Genomic DNA, 13,841 nt, shown 5'->3' on the forward strand with positions numbered 1-13,841 from the left:
TTATATCCTCTCAACCATCGGGCGATATCGCTGCGAGTTGAAGGACAACTTGTTTGGGACAATTGGCTTACTTGGTGTTCCCGCTCAAGTGAACCGGTTCATGCTTCAACTTGAAAAGTGGGATTCCGTGCGCGGTCGAGTCGTCTTCAGATCAAAGCGCCAAACGGCTCTGCTCGTTCCACAACGACCAAGCAACCACGGCGGTTTTCAGTGATCTAAATTGGCACATGTGCGATGGCCAAGGTGGCTGACACGCAAGCCGCTATCCTAGCAGTCGCTGCGCAGAGACAGCAGTATGCCGTGTGCTGGAGCCGAGCTCCCTTTCTCCTGAGCCTGATCATGCTACTCAACCTCGTAGCCATGGTACTCACCACACTTGGGCCGCGAACACCCTTTCATACAATTGTTCTAGCCATTGAAAGCTTACGTGACCGAGTTCTTGCCGTGGACGTACATGCCACCGCCGGCACCACTCGCCTCGACCAACTTTACGCTCTTCAACGCGTCGACACTGGAGCTTCTTCAAAGACTATACAACCGGAGTACGCTGCCTCTGCATGCGACATACCATGAAGACGCAACGGGGTACGTGCTCCGAAAAACGATCAAACCGCGCATCACGAGTCTCGATGCGTGTGCCTCTGAAGTCATTCCGGGCCTGCCCGGCGCGATCTTCTATGGCCCGTCCTTTTCGCGACTAATTTGTGCGATGGCCATGACCGAAAATGGCACTGCGTGGGACGGCCGTGGTAGCTGTATGGACCAAACGTTCTTTGCGCAGCCGTGGATCTACCAATGTCTTTGGCTCACGGGCGGCGACGACCTTGCACTCAACGCTTCGGCGCCCGGGTATACGCTCACGTACGCAGCCCGTCCGTACCCGATGGCACTATGGTGCTCCGCCAAGTTTGTTTACCGGGCGATCACAACCGTGTATATCGCGCGACTTGTCTGGACGCGCTACTACGTACACTGCACCGCGCTCGCATCTTCATTGGCCGTCATGGGACACCGACCGTTTGAGGTCAAAAACTCGGCTTCTCTCTGGCGCTATGAGGTTGTGCTGGGGGACCCCACGGCGATGGTGCTAACAGACCCTCTTGTCGCCTTCTTGCTTTGTGTCGACATTGGCGCGAGCTACGACACATTGACGTTCGCTGTGCTTCGAGCCTCGCAGAGCGCAGACATTTATGTCATGTTGATTGCATTTCTGTACCTCTCTCGCACCGTACGTCCCCCGCTTTTACTGTCAAGATGGTCAGTAAATGAAAATGGATATTGTAGGTCTGGGTGCCGTACTTGGCCGTCGCGACGACGACGCTCGTCGTGAAGCGGTACCACAAGGAACACACGTTTGCTCAAATCGACCCGACGGCGCTGGCCATTGAAACAGCGATGTATGGGCCGGCGCTCACGTGGTGCATGGGCAACGTCTCTATCCTCTTGCAGTTGTACCAGTACCTCGGTCGCGCTGTGGTCCCAACGTCGGACCAAGACGCCAAGTTTGAAGCTGTGCCCGATGTCGCCGTTTATTTTGTCTCGCTCGCGTCGTTGCCACTAGTTTATGGTTTTGGTCGCGCACGCTGGCGCCGTACGTCTGTAGTTTACTGCTACGTCACTATGACGCATGCATGTAGGGGCCATGATAACGCCATCGGCAGCGTACGCCAGCTTTCGCTACAATCCGTGGAAGAACCGAGCTCTCTTGGCGTTTGTGGGGTGCATTGATCCGCAATTTCGATCCCCGCACTCGATGGCCGAGCGCGGCGGATCTGTCTACGCCCTTTTTGAAGCCAATCGGCAGTACGAGAGGTGCCCCGGCATCAGCTTCCGCGCGACCGACTGCTTTGTCTTGTGCTATCGAGACGGCATTCTCAGGGAGCGCTTGCGGCTCACGCTCTTGTCGACGCTCGATCGACACAAAGGCGATGCTTTGCTCGCTGTTCCAAGCAGCGCCGTTCCATCCTTATACTGCGTCAACACACTGGAAGTCGCGACATTGGAAACGTCAACCGTCGAGCAGAGCAGCAATGGTCCTGGCGTCTCGCATGCCATTCACCTTTCGCCACAACCTTCTCCGTGGTGCCTCTAATAAGTTGCGGTGTAAGTGCGCCTCTCGCTGCCTTGGTTGATCTCCCTGTGTGCAACCCAGCTTGGCAAGAGCGCGCCACGTCATACCTTCGTAATATAATACCCTACACCTCCGAAATCGAATATCTGCAGTGGCTCCATTTTTACCGTTTAAACATGACCGACTAGTTACCTCAACTCATGGGACCGTGTCGACGATTGACGTTTGCGCGTCGATTCGCCTGCACATTGCAGAGTGTTCCGGGGGACGCCAGTCGCTCCGTCTCCAACAGTAGAAACACGAGAATTTGTTGGTTTGACGAGTCCATAATGACAGCCTAGAGACACCACTCGGAGGGTTTTGGGGCGCGTACGATGGCTGGTGGTGCCACATCCACGAGCTGGTTGAACGAGTACTGCGGGGCGGTCTTGGTATTCCGAATGGCCAGTGTTGGTGTTGATTCATTGCAGTCGAGGCTCTCCAGTAGGGTCAAGCGAATGCGCTCGACGAGCACATTGTCCTTGTAGCAGTAGACAAAGCAGTCGGCGCTCCGAAAACTAATCGTTGGCGACCGTTTGTAGCGCGCGTTTCGACGAAAGAGGCCATAGACCGTGCCACCGGTCTCCGGAACCGTCATCTTCTTGTCAGGGTGCATCCACTGGAGCACGGTGAACATCGCTTGGGTCTTGATACCGTTGTAGCGAAAGCTGCCGTACAAGGACGCGACGCTCGAGAGTACGCGCCGAGATCCTATTTTAACTATATAAGCACTGAGACGAAACAGATTGTTGCAAGGTGTACGGTGGCGGCGGCACAACGCGCCCACAAAGCCATAGACGAGCGGAATGAACCCAATACTGATTGAATAGAGCATGGACGGGACAGATCCTTCAACGACGTACTCTCTTCTCGACGCCGAAAGGGTAAACTCAAAGAGGTAGTGGTACGCTGCCAGAAGAGGCCCCATATGGCCCATCGCCCATGTGACAGCAGGACCATAGAAGGTCGTCGCCACCGCGATAATGGTCGGGTCTACTTCGTAAAACAGGTGCTCCTTGTGATGTCGCTTGAGATAACTCGCAGTCAAACACACGGTAGCGTAAGCAAACCAGACCTACGCAGAATCAGATGGAAATCAGAAAAATGATATCTCATGCCGCAACCCATGGTACGTACGGTCCGAGAGAGATACATGAACGCGAGGAGCATCACGTCGACATCGGCACTTTGCGACGCGCGGGGTATGACAAGAGAGATAACCTCGGCGCTGAGCCAACAGTCCACGAAGAAGGCCGTGGCGACGCCGGGGTGCATGAGGATGATCGCGGTCGGATCGCCGTAGAGCACTTCATAGCGCCAATGACTCTGAGCGCAGAGATTGGCTCGGTGACCACGTCGACGCAGTAGCGTCTCAACCTGCCGACAGTGCACATAGAAATTGGTCCACATGAGGTGGAGCGTCAGCAGTGAGATGCCAATGCGGTAGACAAACTTGAGCGAGTGGAACGCGTAATACGTGTACACAGTATGGGCCGCCACCAGAGTGTATGTGTCATGGCTACTGGTGCTGCTGCCGTCGAGCTCGTTCCCGGCGCGAAGCCAGACGCACTGATGCCCGATGGCCATTGAAAAATACGTAATGTACATGCACGCACCGCGGCGGTCCCACGTCCCATCACTGGGCGACGAGTGATTGGCGGCGGCAAAGGCACAGAGAACACTGCGGATGCCAGCGCCGTAGAAGAGGACGCTCGGCAGACCAACAAGAAATCGGTCGCGGCAATCGTTTACCAGAATGGGACTGTGGAGCAGGATGAGGACATAGCGCATCACTTGGGTGTTGTGCGCGCTGTCGTCGAAAAAGTGAGCTGTCGCCGGTAGCGTCGAGGCGTTGTACGCCGCTTGCATATGAGCCAGCGTCTTTATGTTGAAGTCCGAGTCGTTAGCATACGTTGGTGGCGGGGGCTGTGCTGCCCACGGCGGGTGCTCGGAGAGATACGCCTTCATGGGCTACCGCATGCGACAGTGAGTTTGGAGACGGAAGACGATGAAGAGTTGGCACCATGCTGGCGATGTTGAGGAGCATGATGATGCTGACGCCAAAGGCAAAGTAGTTGCGGCCGACGGCAAAGAGTGGGGGAGCTGCGTTCGAGGGGCCGGGCACGACGTGGACACGAGAGACAGGCATGCTCACAACGCAAATGCTTTTGCTTATTTAGGGATTTTGCCTGTTGTAACGCCCGGTGCATGAAACGAGCGAACGCAGCTGCGATGAAGTTGCTGACGGATAAAAAGACTCGGGTCTCGTCAAAAAATTATTTTGCAGGATCCAGTGCCCGCAACGCGTACGACATGCAACCGCATCATCACCGCGGCATGTGTTGCAAGATTCGCCAACCTGCGGAGGAGACGCTAGCGTCGAGGTCGCTCTAGTCAGGCAGCAACCTAATCCTCGTGCACGCATAATAGACGGTTGCAGCATAGCCCCGCGCACTGGAAGATCCAACCCGCAGGCCAGAAGACTAGCTACAAATACCGCGTTACCGCATTGATTTTACTTGCATTTTTGTCCAGCGGGCCCACCATGGGCCGTTCTATTTCTGATTTGCCTGATCGTTTGTTCCAACCAAATACCGGGATCACCGAGCAGCCTTGTTCGAACAGCGCGTTTCAACTTTGTGCAGTCGTCAACGAGCTGCTGCTGGTGAGCCAGTCCATAGGTGCCCGGCTAGCAGGCGCCGGAGCACGAGAGGATGCACGATCGAACACGATTCGCTGTCGAAGTAACTTCATTTTGGAATCAACACGAGACACGTCTTTTCTACGACTCTTCGCTGTCGCCGTTTTGCCGGCTTGAGAAAACGGTCGCATGACCACGGCCAAGGTCTTGTCGGGCCCCGTGCCTCCGGGTCCTGCGAACGGCGATGTTCGGCGAGGGCCGTACCCAGTACGCCGCAACGCGTTCATTCTGAGCGTCAGCCTCATCTGTCTTCTCAACGTGCTATGCATGGTATCCGAATCCCTCTCACTTCCATTCGTCTCAGTCGCCGTGGGTTGTAGCCGATGAAAGCCTACCTCTCGGAAGACGTACCGTGGGGGCCTCTCATTGAGCGTCCGGTCTTTCCCAACTACTCGAGCTTCAACACGGCGATTCTTGCGAGATACCAAGCCGAGTACGCCTTCGACCGACTTCCCAACACGAGCACGTACTTTAACGATGCGTCGAGCGATGTCCAAGTTGTGCGGCTCGCTTTGGACCTCAATCAACACGTTCCCGTCGCTGTCGAGGACTGCGTTGGCTCGTTTCTTCTCGGTATGCCTGGCGTGATCTACTTTACGTCGTCTGTCCGCACTCTCCTGTGCGCACTCGGCGCAACCGACCGCGTGGTACCGGCGCAGTGGCACAACAAAGGTCTGTGCGCCTACGACATGTATTTCACCATCAACTTGGGCCACCAATGTGTCTGGCTCGAGTTTGACCCGGCCCAACCAAGCACGCTTGTCGTCGTGAGCGCTCTGGTCATGTACACGACGTATGCATGGCGCTGGTTCAAGTTTGTCTTTCGGATTCTGGTGACGCTGCGCATTCTACATGTGGTCTGGACCGACTACTACATTCATTGCTACGCGCTCGAGCATGCGTTCGCGACGCGCGGGCACTTAACCAATATGCCCGATGGCGACTGGAGTTACGAGGTGCTCTGGGGGGATCCCACCGCATTTGTCTTGCTGCATCCGGAAATTGCACTGGCCTTTGTCATCGACTATTGGCTCAGCGTCGACGTCGTCACAGTCGTGATTGTTCGCGCCAGTCAGAACGACGATATTGTCGTCATGTTGACGGCGTTTCTGTACCTCTCGCGGACCGTACACCTCGATCGCTACATGTTTTGTGGCTAAGCGTCGTGATTAGGTTTGGTTTGCGTATGCTGCGATGGGCCTCACCTCGTTCGTGCTCAAGCGCTCGCACAAAGAGCATTTGTTCGCCGAAGTCGACTTGACGCTTGTCGCGATTGGCGCTACGTGCTATGGCCCGGCTGCGTCGTGGGCCTCTGGCAACGTCGCGTTTCTTCTGCAAACTTTTCAATTCTTCTTTGAAGCCATCGTGCCATTGGCAGCCAAAGGCCAGGAGTTTGAGGGCTGCTTGTCGTCGCTCGTGTATACCATCATGCTGGCGTCGATGCCGATCATGTATGGCTTTACTCGGCCGCTCCTACGTCGTCGTAATACGTCACTGTACAAGAAATGTCGTTCACGCACTACTACCGTATTAGGTCAGCCGCCCACGGTGGACCCGGCGCGCTATAGCAGCTTTCTCTACAACGGCTTCAAGACGCGTCTTGTGTTTGCTGCGCTGCACCACTGGACCCGCGACTACCGGGCGGGCATTCCGTCGGTCGGCGGCTCGATCTACGCGCTCTTCGACTCGAATGCACGCTACAAACAGTATCCCACGACGCGCTTTCGCGGACCCGACTGTTTTGTGCACTGCTACTGCAATGGCAAGCTGGTCGAGATCCTTCGCCTGAGCCTTCTCGTCGGTCTAGACCGGAATGGGAACGCACCAAACGTAGTGATCGCGACGAGCGACCAGCCGTCGCTGTATACAGTCCACACGATTCAGCTGCCAACCAGTGAGAAGCAGAAAATGCCGCTTTTGCGCTGCCCGTTAACCCCAAGTGCGTGGTGTCTTTAATTTCATGGTCAACATTGGTTGACTCAATGTTGAAGAGAATGACGTTTCGTAATAAGTCCTATCTGAACTTAGTTTTCGATCCTCTTTGGAATGGACACCAAAGTTTCAACACAGGATCTTGAAAGCTCCGTGCGTGGCAGCGACTATGCTGAGGCAAGGTCGACCCAGTGGGGTGGACCCACCCACCACATTGTGTGAATACGAGACGTCCCATCAGGTGATGCATATTTTCAACGATTCTGTTCGATCGATTAGCCTTTAGTTAGTACCAGAGTACCAGTAACATCAAATATTTGACTTGCCCGAGGCCCTCACAACAACTTTCGAGCCCACGCGTCTTGCTTGATTTCTCTGTCTTGCCTGGCACCGCTGCAAGGAATCCCTCATTGCCTCATAGTGACGAGAGATTAACCGATATCCGGATAAGGCTTAAGCCGTCTTAGCTATAATTGGAGGACATGTGTACTTTCTTTTTTGAAACGAGACGGTACGATGCCACCCATCAAGGTCTTTGTCGGTGCAGGCTACGCACCGCAACCCCGCCACGTGGTGCGGCGCAATCGCTTTGCCTTTGGGGTTAGCATGGGCATTCTGCTCAACATTGCGCTCATGGTAAAATCCCTTTGCACATGTCAAAGTCATCGCTGTACTAGCCCATCAAGGCGTACCTCTCGGAGGATCTGCCGTGGACGCGCCTGCAACAAGTGCCAGCGTCGACCAACTTTACCGAGTTCAATACCTCGACGCTTGTGGTATTTCAAGCCGCGTACAATGCGCAGACGTTGCCCGCAGGCACGGCGTTCATCAACGACAACGCCCACAGCGTACAGCTCGTGCGTGAAGTACTCAATATAGCGTCGCACACACCCGTGGGGGCGGACGACTGCCAGAACGCATTTCTGCTCGGGAAACCTGGCGTTCTCTACTACCCCGACTCGATCCGCGATTTGCTCTGCGACCTCGCGGCCCAGAATGCGTCGTTTGTCAACATCACGGCCTGGCACAACCGTGGCACGTGTGTCTACAACACCTATTTTAGCCTCTACATTGGCCATCAGTGCGTCTGGATCACGGCCGGAAACGCGCTGACGCCAATACCAATGCGGGGAAACGAGGTGACCATCACCGCGGCCACCGGGGCGTACGCGTCGATACCGTGGCTTTGGGTCAAGTTCGTGTTTCGCTTGGTCATGACATTGATTTCGCTCCGGCTCATGTGGACCAAATACTACCGGCACGTACTCGCGCTCGAACGTCTCTTGGCCGAACGCGGGCACCGACCGGATACCAAAGCGTTGTGGCACTACGAAGTGATTTGGGGTGACCCGACAGCGATGATCCTTATGGACCCAAGCATCGCGACCATCTTCGCCATCGACTTCTGGCTCAGCGTCGACGTCGTCACGCTCGCCATCATGCGTGCAAGCCAGAGCGAAGACATCCCGGTTATGTTATTGGGTTTTCTTTATCTCTCGCGCACGGTACACTCGTGTTTTGAGTAAATGTTGTGTTTAACGACGAGACTAGGTCTGGTTAGCCTACGCGGCGCTGTGCGCTCACGGACAAGCGCCTCAAGCGCCTCAAGACCGAGCACACCTTTGTCGATGTCGACCCGACGCTGGTCGCGATCGCCGCGACCTTGTACGGTCCCATGGTCGCCTGGACTGTCGGCAACGTTGGGTTTGCTCTTGTGGTGTTTCACTTTCTCTTCGAGCTCACGGTGCCATCGGCGCTCGTGTACGTTCGTTTTGACGGCTGTCTGGCGTCGACGTTGTACACGCTGATTTTGGCCATCATGCCTGTGCTCTACGGTTTTGGGATGGGGCTTGTGCGTACGTACTCTTTCACGAGTATGTGTGGTGAAGTGCCGATGCCTAGGCAAGGCGCCGACCATCCATCGCGATATGACGTCATTCAGCAGCTTCAAGTTCAACAACATCAGAACGCGGGTGCTTTTTGCGGCCATGCAAGTGCTCGAGGGGCGCGTGCCCCCCGGCGTGGCCTCTTTTGGGGGCACCATGTACCGTCTCTTTGAGATCAACCCGCGCTACAAGCTGTGCCCGACGATTAGCTTTCGAAGCACCGACTGCTTTGTCTATTGTTATGAAGGCGACGCGTTCAAGGAAAAGCTGCGACTTGGGCTTCTGAGCTGCCTCGACCGCATTTTACACGAGCCTGCCGTGGCGATTTCGGACGCTAGAGACGCATCGCCCTTTGCGTTCAACCAGCTGCAAATGCCTTCGGAAAAGCAGCCTACGCCGACACTCCGTCTCCCATCCGCGCCGACGGTCTGGTGTTTGTAATTGTCTGGCTTTTAGATTTTTACTGTCTGAATAAAAATAGCACAGCTATTGCAGACAACTGGGTACATCCCTGGATGCATGTGGCGTCAAAACACACATGTCGGTGATTTCTTTTACCTATGAAAACGCATAATTATATGCATTTTCACAGGCACTTGACCACCCACGCCACCGCCAAGCGCGCTTGCTTCGCCAAACCGAGCCTGAAAAAAGTTTCGCTCCAATTTGGCTTGTCGATAGAGAACACATTGGAGGTCACAACACACTATGCCGTTCGGTCGGTAGAGGTTTCAAGGCTGAGAAATTCAGAGATGAAGGTAGCGACGTTAAACCATGCGTTAAACTACTTTAACGTATGATACAATGAAACCATGACAGTCCGATCATCAGACTCCCGGCGCGGGAGGGTTAAACGTCGATTGATGAATGACGTCGTATACCAGCCAGAACCAATGTCCGTTTAAAGTGTTCTCGTACACTCGTAGAATTATGTTTTTAAACAATATCTTTCGAGCGCCGCCATGCGTATAGTTTTGGTTTGTCCGAAAGCCGCCACCTGTTTCATTTTGATTGCGGTCTATTTCAAGCACACTCGTCCACAATGCCGTCGGCCAAGATTGCTGTCGGGCCCCTTCTGCCAGGGGCACCGCGCCATGTGGTCCACCGCAACGCGTTTGCCTTTTTCGTGAGCATGGGTATTCTCTTGAACATTTCACTCATGGTACCAGTCCATTTCTGTGCCGGCGCACGCTAATGCCTCGACGACTTGTATTAGCCGATGAAGGCGTACCTCTCGGAGCACCTGCCGTGGATGCGCGAAACGCAGGCGCCCGCGTCCAGCAATTTTACTGAGTTTAACGCGTCGACACTGTTGCAATACCAAGCCAAATACAACATCTCGACGCTCCCACCCAATTGCATCTACTTCAACGACGCCGCGGCCGGTGTCGAGCTCGTGCGCGTGGATCTGGATATGGCCACGCACGCGGCGATCGCACGCGATGACTGCGTCTCGGCCTTTCTTCTCGGCAAGCCCGGTGTCATCTACTACACCACGTCCATTCGATTGCTGCTCTGCGATCTCGCGGCGGCCAACGCCTCGAGCTTTCACCTTCTTGCGTGGCAGAACCGGGGCACGTGTGTGTACAACACGTACTTTGGCTTGTACATTGGCCACCAGTGCGTCTGGATCACGGCCGACGACGTAGCGCACGCACATCGGCTCACCATCTCGATGGCGATTGCAGCATATGCCGCGACTGCGTGGCTCTGGTGCAAACTGGCCTTTCGCGTTGGTATCTCGCTCGTGACGTTGTACCTCCTGTATGCAAAGTACTATCGCCACTGCTTGGACCTCGAGTCGCTTTTGCGATCTCACGGTCACAAGCGCGTCTGCAACAAACATTGGCGCTACGAAGTCATTTGGGGTGACCCCACGGCCTTGATTCTTTTGAACCCAGCGATTGCAGGGATTTTTGCCCTCGACTGCTGGCTCAGCGTCGACATTGTAGCCGTCGCCATCATGCGTGCGAGCCAGGCCCACGAGATAACTGCCATGCTTCTCGGCTGTCTCTACCTCTCCCGAACGGTACCTACATGTCCTGTTATTCGTGGCTCGATCCCTTGGCTGAATGGAAAACACGGTAGGTTTGGTTTGCCTACGCCGCGCTATGCGGCGTGAATACGTACTTGAAGCGCCACAAGAAAGAACATCTCTTTGCAGAGGTGGACCCTACCCTCGTGGCCATTGCTGCGACAATCTATGGTCCGCTGGTTACGTGGATGGTCGGCAATGTCGAATTCATTCTCGCGCTGTTTCACGCCTTGTTTGACCTTGTGGTACCAACAGCTCTGAAGCGCGACCGATTTGACGGCAGCATTCCGTCCACCCTGTACTCACTCATGCTCGCATCACTACCTGTCGTCTTTGGTTTCACGCACGCTCTCCTCCGTACGTGTCTCGTATATTGTGTTTGCTTGCATTTTGTCATGTTTTGGCAGGGAGACCGCGCACGACGCCGCGCGACCTCCATCTGTACAGCAGCTTTCATTTCAACAACATCAAAACCCGCTTGGTGCTATCGACACTGCATATCCTCCAGCGCCACCTCCCTGCAAATGTACCGGCCATTGGCGGCACCATGCACCGCCTCTTTGAGCTCGCACCGCGCTACAAGCGATCGCCCACGATTAGTTTCCGCGGCTCCGACTGCTACGTCCATTGTTTTTGCGATGGCGTCTTAGAAGAGCGTTTGCGCCTCAGCCTCGTCGACGACTTGGATCGATTGGTTCTCGAGCCAGATGTGGCCATCCATGACGCACCCGATGCGTCCACGTACTCGGTGAACGTCCTCGTGCTGCCGTCGGCCCTGTGCGCTCACCCGCGCCTGCAACGACCCCGACAGCCGAGTGTATGGTGTCTTTAGCGCACATCATGACGACGCTCTTTGCATGCAATTTCAACACTAGGATGACTCAGGATGACATGACTTTGCATTTCCTTTCAAATTTGAATGATCCATTGTATCAATTTTGGAAGTTTTTACGTGGCAGCCGGACGTAGCAGGAATTGTGGCAGGTGTCATACGGTAGTAAATTGCGCACAGGACTAGAGGCACCACGCCGAGGGCTGGGACGAGAGGCTCACAGCATGTGACAAGCGAGGACCTGCGCTGGAAGTCATATCGTTCTCCATCCTTGTAGCGACATGGAGGGTATTGACGCAGTAGTCGGACAGTTCAACGGTACTTGGAACGGCCAGTGACGCATCCCGTTCGTGCCGATCGAGCGTCGACAAGAGCGTGAGCCGCAAACGCTCCCTCAGCATACCGTCCTGATGGCACAAGACAAAGCAGTCGGTCGCGCGAAAGCTAATCGCGGGACATCTCTCAAACTGCCGATTGGCCTCAAAAAGAGCGTAGACGGACCCGCCGCGCTCCATCATGTCGCCCGATGTCTTGCTTCTGCCTTCAAGGCACTGGACGAGTGCCAAGAGAGCGCGATTCTTCCATGGATTGTTCTGAAAGCTAGAATATCGCAGCAGCGTCCGGCGGGTGGAGCCTACATCGTCCCCTATAAGCACGCTTTCAACATATCCGTAGCACATCACGTACCTTGCCAGCGTGCACGGCCAAAACCATACATTAATGGCAGCGACGCAAGCGAAACCAAATACACAATGACGTCTGGCGCTGACTCAAACTTGGTATGTTGGTCCGACGTTGGCACCGCGACCCGGCCGAGGTACTGGTAGAACTGCAAGAAAAAGCTGACGTTGCCCATGCACCACGTGAGCGCCGGGCCGAGAATCGCTGTCGCAATCGCTAGTGCCGTGGGGTCAATTTGTGCAAACGAGCGCTCCTTGTGGTAACGCTTCACGAGAAGCGTCGTCGTCGAGACGGCCAAGTACGGCAGCCAGACCTACCAAATTCATTTCGACAACTTTGTCATGACTATTTGGACAGTAGGAATTGGACATACGGTGCATGAAAGGTACAAGAATGCAATCAACATGACATAGACGTCGGCGCTCTGGGTCGCTCGAAGGACAGCGAACGTTAGCGTGTCGTAGCTCGCGACAATGTCGACACAAAGCAAGAAGGCGACAAGAGGGTCAGTCAGCACCATCGCCGTTGGGTCCCCCAGCACAACCTCGTAGCGCCAGATTGAAGCAGAGTTTTTGACATCCAGCGGTCGGTGTCCGGTGACGGCCAGTGACGTTGCGAGCGCGACGCATTGAACGTAGTAGCGCGTCCAGACCAGGTGCGCAATGTAGAATGTCGTTAGAGTTCGGTAAGCAAACTTGGTGGGACACCACCACGCCAGTGGATACGGACGAGCTGCGTACGTGAGCGTATAACCGGGCGCCGAAGCGTTGAGTGCAAGGTCGTCGCCGCTCGTGAGCCAAAGACACTGGTAGATCCATGGCTGCGTAAAGAAGGTCAGGTAGATACAATCCCCACTGCCGTTCCACGCAGTCCCGTTGTCAGCCATGGCCATCGCACAAATTAGTCGCGAAAAGGACGGGCCATAGAAAATCGCACCGGGCAGGCCCGGAAGGACTTCAGAGGCACACGCATCGAGACTCGTGATGCGCGGGTTGATCGTTTTTCGAAGCACGTACCCCGCCGCGTCTTCATGGTATGTGACGTGCGGAGGCAGCGTACTCCGGTTGTATAGTCTCTGAAGAAGCTCCAGTGTCGACGCGTTGAAGAACGTAAAGTTGGTCGAGGCGAGTGGCGCCGGTGGTGGCACATACGTCCACGGCAAGAACTCGGTCACGTAGGCTTTCATTGGCTAGCACTGAGAAATGACAAGAGATTTGGCGACTAGAATGGGGGTACCATCGCCACGAGGTTGAGAAACATGATCGCGCTCAGAAGTAATGGGAGTCTGCTCCAGCGCACGTCGAACTGCTGTCGCCGCGCAGCGACGGCTCGGGCGGCACTTTGCATATCAGCCACCTTGGCCATCGCGGATGTGCCAGTTTTGAGTTTGGAAACCGTTTTCGTGTGTTAAAGTTGGGCACAGAAGTTGAAGGCAACGCCTACATGTATTGGTCAGGTTGCGGCGAGTAGAGCGGCTTGTACCATCGCATTCGACGGGGCTCATAATCTCTCACCTTCGCATTGGTTCCGTTCTGGCTTGCTCGTTTGTCTCCTCGCCTTCCTCCTTTTTTCGTTCCGCTGCTCCGTGCCTCGCTGCCCCAAGTTCAGAAATCAAGCTTATGCTCTGGGTGGAGATGCTCTTGGCTGTCCTCCAAACATCGCCT

The 13,841-nt window shown here is 55.2% G+C and overlaps 6 protein-coding genes across 6 annotated transcripts; 4 read left to right on the plus strand and 2 right to left on the minus strand.

Annotated features, from left to right (window-relative positions):
- The first annotated feature begins 222 nt into the window (after nt 1-222).
- On the plus strand, nt 223-2,231 carry SDRG_16879 (hypothetical protein). Its single transcript, XM_008623103.1, has 4 exons — nt 223-363; nt 413-1,228; nt 1,285-1,591; nt 1,638-2,231. The coding sequence occupies exons 1-4, from the start codon at nt 235-237 to the stop codon at nt 2,090-2,092; spliced, it is 1,707 nt and encodes a 568-aa protein (XP_008621325.1). The 5' UTR covers nt 223-234; the 3' UTR covers nt 2,093-2,231.
- A 122-nt stretch (nt 2,232-2,353) lies between these two features.
- SDRG_16880 (hypothetical protein) lies at nt 2,354-4,264 on the minus strand. The gene is made up of 4 exons (XM_008623104.1): nt 4,134-4,264; nt 3,248-4,081; nt 2,873-3,185; nt 2,354-2,821 (listed from the first exon to the last, which is right to left on the minus strand). Exons 1-4 carry the CDS (start codon nt 4,257-4,259, stop codon nt 2,409-2,411), a joined length of 1,686 nt encoding a protein of 561 aa, XP_008621326.1. The 5' UTR covers nt 4,260-4,264; the 3' UTR covers nt 2,354-2,408.
- Nucleotides 4,265-4,917: 653 nt separating this feature from the next.
- On the plus strand, nt 4,918-6,821 carry SDRG_16881 (hypothetical protein). The gene is made up of 4 exons (XM_008623105.1): nt 4,918-5,081; nt 5,132-5,938; nt 5,985-6,294; nt 6,346-6,821. Exons 1-4 carry the CDS (start codon nt 4,941-4,943, stop codon nt 6,765-6,767), a joined length of 1,680 nt encoding a protein of 559 aa, XP_008621327.1. The 5' UTR covers nt 4,918-4,940; the 3' UTR covers nt 6,768-6,821.
- A 438-nt stretch (nt 6,822-7,259) lies between these two features.
- SDRG_16882 (hypothetical protein) lies at nt 7,260-9,111 on the plus strand (the record flags this gene model as incomplete). Its single annotated transcript, XM_008623106.1, has 4 exons — nt 7,260-7,379; nt 7,421-8,248; nt 8,305-8,599; nt 8,646-9,111. The coding sequence occupies 4 exons, from the start codon at nt 7,260-7,262 to the stop codon at nt 9,068-9,070; spliced, it is 1,668 nt and encodes a 555-aa protein (XP_008621328.1). The 3' UTR covers nt 9,071-9,111.
- A 549-nt stretch (nt 9,112-9,660) lies between these two features.
- SDRG_16883 (hypothetical protein) lies at nt 9,661-11,599 on the plus strand. The gene is made up of 4 exons (XM_008623107.1): nt 9,661-9,791; nt 9,846-10,658; nt 10,718-11,021; nt 11,072-11,599. The coding sequence occupies exons 1-4, from the start codon at nt 9,672-9,674 to the stop codon at nt 11,494-11,496; spliced, it is 1,662 nt and encodes a 553-aa protein (XP_008621329.1). The 5' UTR covers nt 9,661-9,671; the 3' UTR covers nt 11,497-11,599.
- On the minus strand, nt 11,545-13,545 carry SDRG_16884 (hypothetical protein). The gene is made up of 4 exons (XM_008623108.1): nt 13,414-13,545; nt 12,551-13,366; nt 12,184-12,490; nt 11,545-12,142 (listed from the first exon to the last, which is right to left on the minus strand). Exons 1-4 carry the CDS (start codon nt 13,540-13,542, stop codon nt 11,679-11,681), a joined length of 1,716 nt encoding a protein of 571 aa, XP_008621330.1. The 5' UTR covers nt 13,543-13,545; the 3' UTR covers nt 11,545-11,678.
- Nucleotides 13,546-13,841: the final 296 nt, after the last annotated feature.

The sequence above is a fragment of the Saprolegnia diclina genome (assembly GCF_000281045.1).
Source record: "Saprolegnia diclina VS20 unplaced genomic scaffold supercont1.159, whole genome shotgun sequence".
NCBI classification, from domain to species: domain Eukaryota; phylum Oomycota; class Saprolegniomycetes; order Saprolegniales; family Saprolegniaceae; genus Saprolegnia; species Saprolegnia diclina.